Source organism: Bactrocera tryoni, chromosome 2 (assembly GCF_016617805.1).
Source record: "Bactrocera tryoni isolate S06 chromosome 2, CSIRO_BtryS06_freeze2, whole genome shotgun sequence".
In the NCBI taxonomy this organism is placed as follows: domain Eukaryota; kingdom Metazoa; phylum Arthropoda; class Insecta; order Diptera; family Tephritidae; genus Bactrocera; species Bactrocera tryoni.
In genome coordinates this window covers 81,721,672-81,732,580 of record NC_052500.1, presented here as the reverse complement: position 1 = coordinate 81,732,580, position 10,909 = coordinate 81,721,672, and the positions used below count along the sequence as shown (strand labels likewise).

Below are 10,909 nucleotides of genomic sequence, written 5' to 3'. Positions count from 1 at the left end.
CTCCAAAACTCAGCGATTTTTTATTAAAAATAAATAAATTTTAAATTTGAATTTAAAAATCACCAATTCACTGCTTAAATCATTCAAATTTGTACACCCCTTGTTCCACATTCCATGTCATTCCAGATATTTACAATTATAATTCGGAAAAATGCAACCGTGCGTGCGAAACAGCTGTTGAGCTTCGAAAGTCACTTCAACTGAAAATAACTTTTTATTTTTTTTACATATTTGTTGGACAACAAATTTGAAGTGGTGGGAAAGCGGATAAAAGCGCAACGAACTGGAAAGTTTTTGGTCAAGAAAATTCGCCGAGCTTTTGTGGGCCAACATGCAAAACCAGTAAACACACGGAAAGCAAAAGAAGGCCAGTGATAGTCGGTTTTGTTAAAGCGCCGCGTCAACAACGCCAATATTCGGGTGTACAACGAAATTTCGTGCTATTTTTAACTGATTTGCATTGCTGTTGTGTGAGTGTTGAGGAAATTTTTAGCTGAGTATAAAATTGTTAAGCACAAGCTTCGAATAGTGATACTGTGTTACCTCAACAGAAAAACTCTAGTGGCAGTCCCGCGTGGAGTGCTTACGTGACGTCATTTACATATGTAGTAACATAGCATGGCTGATACATGAAATTTAATATATGTACATAATTATTACAAAGGCAATATTGTGCGCGCTTTAAACTGTGATTCAATCGAGCTTTCTTTACAAAGCAAAAAAATCAAAACAAAAGCGTCAGTGTTCTATTATTAGTCATAAATATAAATATTTAATTAAGTTAGTAAGATGCAAGCAGATAAATATCAACTAGTGCGATATGCTCGGACTTGTGTGCGTTTATTCCAACCGCAACAAATACACACAAACAAACAACAAACACGTTTATTAACACAATTGGGAAACCAGCGAAATCAGTTGAATTTAGTAGGTGGTACTACGCTCGCCAACACTATAGTGAACAACAATTTTACTGCCAGCGCTACCAGCATTGCCGGCATCTTTTTGCAGCAACGTTATCAACATGCCCACCTCCGTCGACTGCAAAGCAATACTCACAACCGTCATAGTAACTTCCGTCAGCCACATACAAATATTTGTACACAAGCTATAACGCCGTTACGCGGAAAATATCCAACCGATACGGCCCATGAGCCTTTGTGTTCGGAACGCGCGCGTGAATTGGTCTACAATTTGAAGGATTCGGAGCGTGAGGCTATCAAGAATGCGCTAGCGAAGTATGATTCTGATCGCCAACGGGCGGGCTATGAAGGTATGTACGTCCTACGCGAATGATGCAGAATCGTTGTGTGGAAATGTTTTGCAGTTGGTTGATTTACTGATTACAAAGGCATTTATATTATTTTGCTAAATTTTTTATGTTTTATGATTTGTTTGTTGTTTAAGCTACAAAATATATACGTTTCGTTTAAATATTCAACATTTAGTCAATGTAAATTCATAATATACAAAGTACATATACATACATACATATATAAGTACATATATGCAAATATAAAATTACGCGAAGCACTGAATGAACTATGCATAAAATTTATTTTTAAATAAATCCAGGGAAAACCAAACTCATACTTATTTATACCCCGAACAGGGTATTTAAAATATCTATAAAAAATAAATATAAATGACAGCATTATAAGGAGTGTCGATTTAGTCATGTCTGTCCGTCCGTCTGCTTGCAAATTGCGAACTTATCACTCAGTTTTCGAGTGATTTTTCTGAAATTTTGCATACGTCCTCTTGTTGTTGTTGTTTTAACAGTTATCAATCCCCGTTAGGATGGTAAGGGTTATCTGTGTTGTCATCTACGTCATCTAACGGGAGGCCCAGGAAACGTGCTGCTTCGACGGGGCCGGACCAAAGGGAAAAGGGTGTTAGATGAGTGGGGGGCATCCAAAGAGGTGGTCAGTGTCATGCGGAGACTCATTGCATGCACGACATACATTGGGTATGTCTGGGCCTATTCTGGATAAGTAGGAGTTTAACCTGCAACAATATCCAGTACGAAGCTGCGCTAGGGTCACTCGCATTTCTCACGGCAACTCGAGCTCTTCGTCTGTGATGAGTGGTGGTTTGACTCCAAGAACGCCACTCACGGGAAGGGAGTCGGTGAAGGTGTTAATGGCGGCCAGTACCTGTCGAAAGTCAGTTGCGTCCGAGGTCCGGTCGGCGTACTGTACGACGTGGTCGACGAAGTCAAGGAAGGACCTTTTGATGCTCCTAGGAGGCTTTTCCGCTTCAAGCATCTCACTGTGTAGGTGTTCGATAGGAGACATCAAAAGGCATCCCGTCGTGGTCCGGAGTGCAGTATTGTGGCAGGTCTCGAGTTTCCTCATCTGCGTACCACTGCATCCAGGCGACCATAGGTGTTGCGTAGTTGAGGACCGGCCGGCCGATTGCCTTGTATGTTGCCAACAACGTTTTATTGTCTTTCCCCCATGATATTAGGTTAGGGTTATTGACAGTCGGAATTTTCACGCCATCGACTTTAATATTAAGTAAGAGTCTATACTCCTTCGTACAGTTCGTAAAAATGGTCGCTGTGGATTTGGTGGGGGAAAGTGTGAGGTTCCGTGCAGTGAGGAAGTCGGAGAGGTAGCTGTTTACTTCTTACCAAGTATGTCCTCTTCTTACCAAGCCGTAAAGATCGTTTTAAACCTTTTCATGCTATAAGTAGGGAGGCTGAAGGGTACTATAAATATTAGATATTCAAATAATTTATTTACACTTAAGTATGAAGTTGTATTCTTTCATAGGAATTAATAAATTTTAAATACACCAGGAAAATATATAATGATTTGGCCAATTGTGTTAATTCCAAATAAGCATTTTGAAATAAAATTTATACTCGTATCAAATATTCGAAAAGTGAATATGCATAAAATATTATACATTATATAGAGATATGTAGTTATATTTATATGCAAAAATATTTGGTATTTTTAGTAAAATAGTCACCATTTGTATATCAAGCAACTTATGTGTTGTATTAAAATAGATTGTTTCTTAGGAAAAAGGATTCAAAAAACTGTTCACTATATTTGTGAAAAATATCTTTTTAAATACAACAAAATCTTCGCAGTTGTAATATAATATAACTCCACTTGCTGCAATAAATTTGAAAGACGAAATCCCACAAGCATAAAAAAGTAACCAAAGGCTTCTTGCACGGCTTAAGTTAGTTTAAAATGCACGTGATTTACAATACGTGATTGGATTCGGATGTAAGCCGCACAGCCGCTTGGTAACATATGGTTGCTGGCACATCCTATATGTAACAGACATACAAATTTATATTTGTACATACATATGTAGGCGAAAGGAAGTATACATTTGTGTGCTGCATATCCTTCCACGTACGGTAAATAACGTCAATGGGTTTTTGCGGGTACATTTTTCAATTCGAATGTTGTGTGAAATTTAGGTGTTAATTTGTTTGGCTACCAATTTGTGTGCTGCATATTGGAATAAATAGTTACGAGATTTTTAAACCGAAGAAGATTGATAGCGTATAAAATGGACACACATAAAAACTTTCTTTGAATATTAATCAGAGTGAATAAAGATAAATATAATTTTATCTCGTTGCTACAACCATACAATTGTACATACATATAATTTTATCTCGTTGCTACAACCATACAATTGTACATATATAATGTGTATACATACATAATATTGTAAACATTTTACGTTTATATATTGATCTCGCATGTATAAATGTGTGTATGTTCAGCATTTCTATCTTATATACAGGAATTTGGGGAATTTTAATGTATTTTCAATGTACACACATGACTTTGCGCTTTATGCTTTCCAATAATACCTACAAAATCGACTTCTTTGCCATTACCTCTCTAGATAGTATTTACGGCATATACCGCGCTGCCGTCCGAAATGATGGATTTATTACAGAAATTTCTTGTTTATGTGTTTGCAAGGCAGGTGAACAACGAATTTCGGTATTTTCTTGTTTTGTATATGTAGGAATAATAACAAAAAGGCATTTGCAGATACAATTGTATTCCTACTAGAAATTCTTAAATTACTTAAAGTCATAGAAATGTTCGTTTTTTCGGTTGCTTATGCATTTTGTACACACTTTTGTATGTACATACATATGTGAATATCGGCAACGAGTATGAAATACTAGCAATTTGTTTCTCTTCAAGCGCTGCGGAAATTATTAATACACAAATTTCGGTTCTTTATAAAAATAGCTACAATAGATGGTATGCGTGTACGTACTGTGTACATTTGCAGTTACTAATATATGGTATGTGTAGTTCAGATACGAATTTTGTCTTATCTCAAATAATTGTTTGCGTAAATGTATTTTGGTTTGTTTGAACATTTTTGTTTAGTATTTGAAGCGCCAAGAAATCGAATATGCTCAACTCAGCTCATACTTTATAGAGTCACAAAAGCCATCTTTGAATTATTTAGTGAAGTTTTCTGTTGCATTTTCTGAGACAACTTCCCAAAGTACATAATTTAAATTTTTTACTATTAGAAAGTAGAAATTTAAACAATGTAAAAGCCTACGGACTTAAAACAAAAGAAAAAATTTCCCATACGAATTTTTGATCATAATTTCTTTTGAAAACTTGGTTATTGAAATTTTGAGGTTATGTGAAAAAACTGTATATCAATAGTTATAGATCTTTTTACAACCTACAACTGTCAACTCGGCAGATTTCTGCCGCTACAACAACAACAACGGAAATCGAGATAAACCGTTTTTTCCTTTAAAACTTAACCATCACCTCTCTCTCTCTCTTTCACTTCCCCGACCACAGATCGCCCGATTGTTTGAACATATTGTTTTTCTTTTCACTTATGTTATATTCTCTTCCTTTTCCTATGGATTTCATCTTACTTTAGTTTTTTACTTTTTACCATTCCTAAATGTTTCAGCTCTGGTCTAAACAATTTAATTAAGAGGAAAATTCTTATACCCGAAGATTGATATCATTGTCATCATATCTAAGTAATTTCGTTTTTAGTCAATTTAAACCCGATTTTTTTTTATTGTGTTAAACGTTTTATGAAATTATTTATTATTTTGGGCAAGATTTTGATCCACATTCATACAATTTCTGATCCTTACTGGCAAAAGACTGGTCCAAGTGGTTTTAGTAAATGACCTTACATCCAAAAAATTTTCAGAAACTGAAACAAGTCATAGTCCAAAGGTGCCAAATCTGCCGAATATCCCATGAATATGCTAAAACAGTAAACTATGCCGAAAATACTGTTTTCGATCTTTCATCTTCGTAAGGGCATCAAACATAGACTACTCCAAAAAATTTATGAAATTTTTTTTACAAACAAGTTCAGCTGTTAAAATATATGTATAACGGCACAGCGGTTAAGGACTCTGAAAGAATTCAAGAAGATCAGCTGTTGTCATCAAAATAAATGACATAGTGAACGATCTTATTTTAGGCTTTAATTATTTTTAATAATTATATTTACATATGTGTGTAAGCAATAGTTTTCAAACTCGAGCTTAATTCATATTTGTTCGAAATTTCTACAACTACGGCTTGAATACAAAAATACACACGTACATATGTATGTAGCTTATTTTTTGAGGCATATCAACATATGGCACTGTGTACTCATAAACATTTTGCTACTCAATTTCGCATCATCTGGCAACAATTAACATATATTAACATTTTTTTGTCGACTTTTGTGCTAATTTTGTTTTTATTTATTTTAGTGGCATTTTTTGTCAATCTGCCGGCGCGATAGTTCGCACGTAGCAACTTTTTCACCGCGCGGTAACTCGGGTTTTACTTTTAGTACTGTTTTGTTTATATTTTTTTGCCTCTAATCTCTGTTTAGATTTTACTCGTTGGCAGTAAATGTTTTTTACTCACATTTTGAGTGTAAATAAACCGTAAATCTCTGGAGATTGTAAAAGTGTTCGTAAATTAGTCATGCTCTGCGGCAGTCCAAAGATCCACGTGCTGCTTGCTGCAGCATGAAACCATTCAGTGACGTTGGTTGTTATCAGCAGGCGAGTGTCTGCTCATAAGTGTAGTATAAGTATGTTTTATTATTATTATTATCTCTAGTTCGGAAATATCGGGTCTCAGCAGGCAGCGATACGCTTCAGATATTTTGTTCTTTTTTTCTTCAAACATTTTAAATTATTATCAGTCCTCACTAGAAATATTTATGCTTACATATATGTATGTATTTTCATTTTCTTGTTTTTATTTGCTTTGCTGCGTTCCTTCTCCCATTTAAAACATTTGAACCAAATGTTATATGGTCTTCAACCTTATTGACATTTCGCACCTCACTAAACTAATCAGCAACTTATTGGAGTACATTTGTAGAGGAAAAATTAAGACTTAACGATAAAGTAACGCTAACATCTTATTTGCTTTCTACTTGACAATCGCTTAAGCTTAATTTTTATTGCTGTTATTTGTGTTATATATGTACATACATATGTATGTACATATGTACGTCCCTAAGTTTTGGCGACTCTATTTGTTTGTTTCACATTACATTGTTCTGCACCTTTTCTCTTTTTCTTTACATTTACTTTTATAAATTGCCACTTTGTTTGCTCTAGTTTCATTTTTTTTTATATTTCTTTCGTTTTGGTGTGTTTGTGTATACCATTTAAGGTCAAGTTCTTTGCCTTCCAACATCACTTTGGCTTGTTGGCTGTATAAAGTTTCTCAACATTTCTCTTTAAACGTCAAAAGAAGCTGCCGCAACTGTCAATCGATTATTGGCAGCAGGCAATTGATATTGCTTCTCTGCTAAAAATCCTAACTGTCACAAGTTTCTTAACTTATCGTAAATATTGCAAACTTATTTTGCACGTTTGACGAACAATTTATTGAATATTAGTTTTGGTTGAAGCGATATTAGCTTGTTTGCGTGCTTGTAAAGATCGCGTCTACTGGTAAATAAAGCAAAATTCTCAAAAAAATATACATATGTATGTATGGTATATCGTGAGTTCTGTGAGAAGTAGGGGCAGGAATATGTTATTAAAAAGAGGTCTTATTTTGAAGTTTTTTGAGGCGGATAATTCGACTCTTTTTTCTTCATTCAATCATCCAATACTTGAAAACTGCACACATTTTTAGTAAAAGTACCATGTGATCAAATTTGACCGGGACTTTTGTGTTTGTGTGAAGTTTGATTTCCATAAGTCACTTAGTGTATGTTCTTATACGACGCAGAAAGTTAATCTGGCTATGTGATCAAATTTGATCCGGACTGGCATATTTTTTTTTAAAGATTAGTAAAGCCTTTTTTTTAATTTGTGTGAAGATTGATCTCCGTATCTCAATTAGTGTGTTTTTGCAGCTGTTTGTATACGACGCAAACAATTGAACGACGAGTTTGCTTGAAATTTTGTGTTTTCAATTGAATCACGATTACGGAATGGTGTAAAATGTTGCACAAGTGTTATGAGGAGTCTACTTTATCACTAACACAATTACGAATACTTGCCTGAAGCGAATCGTCCCCTCATCTATTTTAATCCCGATAACGTCGAAAAAGTGAAGGAAACAGTGCTTGAAAATCGTTCTCTGGGCTGTAGAGATATAAAAGAGGATTTCAACATATTTTATGGTTCGACTCAACACATTTTGGTTAATGTTTTGGGTATGAAGTATATCAATGTTAGACGATTCGTACAATATGAATACCGCCATCAGATTCAGGCATATGTAATTGTAAATGACTTTTTGGCCCATCGCGACACTAGAGTCATCACCGCATTCATTCGATTTGACTCCGTGTGACTTTTTTGGTTCTTCAGTTCGTGTAAAATTTTATCTGGAGTGTATGTTCTTTCTTCAAAAGCAAGTTAAAATATTTTTAGGTCACTAGTCACGTTAGATCACTTTTTCTTTCGGAAGCTTCAAGAATTTTTCCCATATTCACTAATAAAACTAGATCTACTGGGACAACTGCAAGGCTTTTAAAACACCATTTAACCTCCTAGCAAAAGTGTAAAAAAGAAGTTCGCTTTTTGTACCATTTTCTTCATCCTTTCGATCTTGATTGTAAAACAATAATATCAATCGATATAAAGATTGGTAAATATTTTACAAAAACAATAATAATGATAATTACATTGCTATTGTTGCATGGGCTAAACTGAATTTTAACCGGATTTCAATAAAAATGAAATGAAATGTGAGAAAAAATATTTGAAGAGCAAATTTGACCACTTCAAAACTATTGAAATGATATCTATTCATTTGAAGCCGTAAGCATTTCTTTTGACGTGCAAATATATAGTATACATATGTACATGTGTTGGAGATTTAGGCATGAGATTTCTTTCTTTGAAGTTGTTCTTATTTTTCATTTGATGATGAACAGAACAAACAGAAAAACTCAATTGTAGTTTTTAAGTACTTACTTCAGCAGTCTTAAAATAGTTTCAAACGCAAAACCTGCTTCCATAAGTCTCACACTGTACTTGAGGACAAACTTTTCTGTTTCTGTTGAAACTTCTCCTATCAAATAGTAACACACTGCTTATGGCGCCCTGTCTTTGAGACACTTGATACATTCTGCACTTAATAATTTATGTACGTATGTATCTATGTCTATATATATATATGTCTTTATGTACTTACATATATATGGGTGTATGTATATGTGTCAGCACTTGAAAGTTATAAGCACAAAGTACTTAGTTTGTCCATAGATAACTTTTATTTGTCTTTTCGTATGTACTTTTATTGCTTATCTGCTTCTCTAGTTCTTTTTGCTCCAACAATTCCATCAGATAAGCCGGTAAACTGCTGTTAAACTATAAGTTGAACACCAAAACTTTATATTTACTTGTTGTTAAGCTCTTTTAATTGAAGTAACTTTCGCTGGAAATTCAAGCTGATTTATCAATTTGTAAAACATTGTTGATAGAAGTGATTTTTTGCAATATTTACAAAGCAAAAATTTAATTAAGCAATAAATTAAAAATGATAAAAATATTTAAAATTGCTTGAACTTTGAGAAAATTAAAGGAATTTTTTTTCTATTAAAATTTAGGATATTTTTTCCGTTATTAAGTCAAAATAAAAGGAAAAAAATATTTTTTTTAAATTTTTTTAAATATATTTTTTGTTTAAAATTTAAAAAGAAACCGAGTTCCATACATAATGGCATCGAATGTACATACTTTCACTTTTGTAGCGTTCTCATTGAAAACCCCGTTATATATTAAAGAAAAGTTCTGCAAAATTAGGTGCTCTTAACTTTTTAATTAGAGGCTGGCAGCCGGAAAATAAAATATCTGAATAATCGGTTGTATGTGAGATATGTGAAACAGTTGGCCGATCTGGCCGTTTCCTACAAATGATCAATAGAATGTCAAAATGAACCAATGTATTGAATTTCATTCAGAAATTTCAAAAGCTGACGAAGAAATTTGTACACTCCCGAAAAATTAAACTTCATCTAAAAACTGGCTGGCTCAAACCCGGTTTTATATACATATTCTCTCAAGCAAAGTTGTTCAGAATGATCCGTAGAACATTTCCAGCATACTCGATTTTTCCGTTATTTTGGCTCCCTGTAAGAAAATCCGCACTAATGTAAATATATTTATATCTTGTATGAATGTATGTATGTATATATATGTACATATATTTTTCTTCCATAAAGCAAAGTAATTAAACTCGCCCAAGCGTAGGCCAAAAGCACTTGAGTGCTGCATAACTACGGACGGACACATAGCATGCAAAAACGTACATTCTTGCTTCAGAGTCATCAATTTAATCTATTGCACGTGATACGAGTAACAATCACAAAGTGATTAATAGAGGCACCTGGTGGCATTTAAATACAAAAGAAAAAATAACAAAATTGTTGGTAAACACAAATCAAGCGCAAAAGAACTTTGGCTGCTGTTTTTGTTTTTGCATTTTTTGTGAAAATTAATAGAGGTGAGAAGGCAAATTACTAGAGGCACAAAAAACACCAGCAAATTTGTATGCAATGTGAGCCATCAAAATCCTTTCGCTCTACCTGCCTCTCACTCTCACACACCGCCGTCGCTTGTAGTGGTTATCGTAACGGTAGTACTTTTTCAGTATATTTTAAGCTTGAGTGAATTAACTTTTCATGCATTTCACCGCACATTCATTTAATCCGATACAAGAGCAAGTCGTGGAACGGTATAGACGAGCCGACGTCGAGCACGTCGTGCAAAAAACATTCAACTTTGAGTAAGGCAACTTTGAGTGCTTAAACCACACATCAACGAACAATTATTCGAGTACATGTATAGACGCTGTTCTACTTGCCTACTTGCAGGGTATACTAGAATACTCGTGCGCACAACCTACCACAAATAACTGCATTCTCTATTGTCTGCTTGGCAGCCTTACATACATACATACAGATGTTTTTGCCTGCCTTGTACTCTCGTTGTTGGTTATGGCTTGTGTAAATATTTGGTTAGCCAGCTCCACACATTGCATTATTCAAGGGCTGGTTGGGTGTACCAGCATAGGATGGTTCTCAGTGAGTTTGTAAAGGCGTGAGTATTTTTGCGGATGCTGCTGCTATTCAATTCAATGCTGAGTGTATCAGCTCTTCATGTGTAGATAAATAGGCATTCGCCATATAGCTAATATGTATAACTTGTTGCTCGTGAAGTGTTCATCCTGACTGTGTCCTATACTCAATTGTCATGCAAATTCACTTTCAACGACTGACTTGTGGGAAATTTGCGTATCGCTCATGTGCAGTTAGGTCTGGGGCATTTGTGATAAGCATTTTGAATTGAACAAGGTTTTAGGGTGTGAAAATTTGTGGTTTCGACGACAATAATTTGTAGGTAGCGGGAATTTAGAGTACACAAATGGAAAATAGTTGTCGAAAATAT

General features: G+C 34.5%; 1 protein-coding gene across 2 annotated transcripts in view; it reads left to right on the top strand.

The window, feature by feature from the left end:
• Positions 1-195: 195 nt before the first annotated feature.
• Positions 196-10,909, top strand: part of LOC120768094 (transmembrane protein 65) — a 43,468-nt gene continuing 32,754 nt past the window's right edge. For both annotated transcript variants that reach the window (XM_040094634.1, XM_040094633.1), the window contains exon 1: positions 196-1,273. In XM_040094634.1, coding sequence (XP_039950568.1) covers positions 790-1,273 — 484 coding nt within the window. In that variant the 5' untranslated portion in view covers positions 196-789. The remainder of the gene's footprint in view (positions 1,274-10,909) is intronic.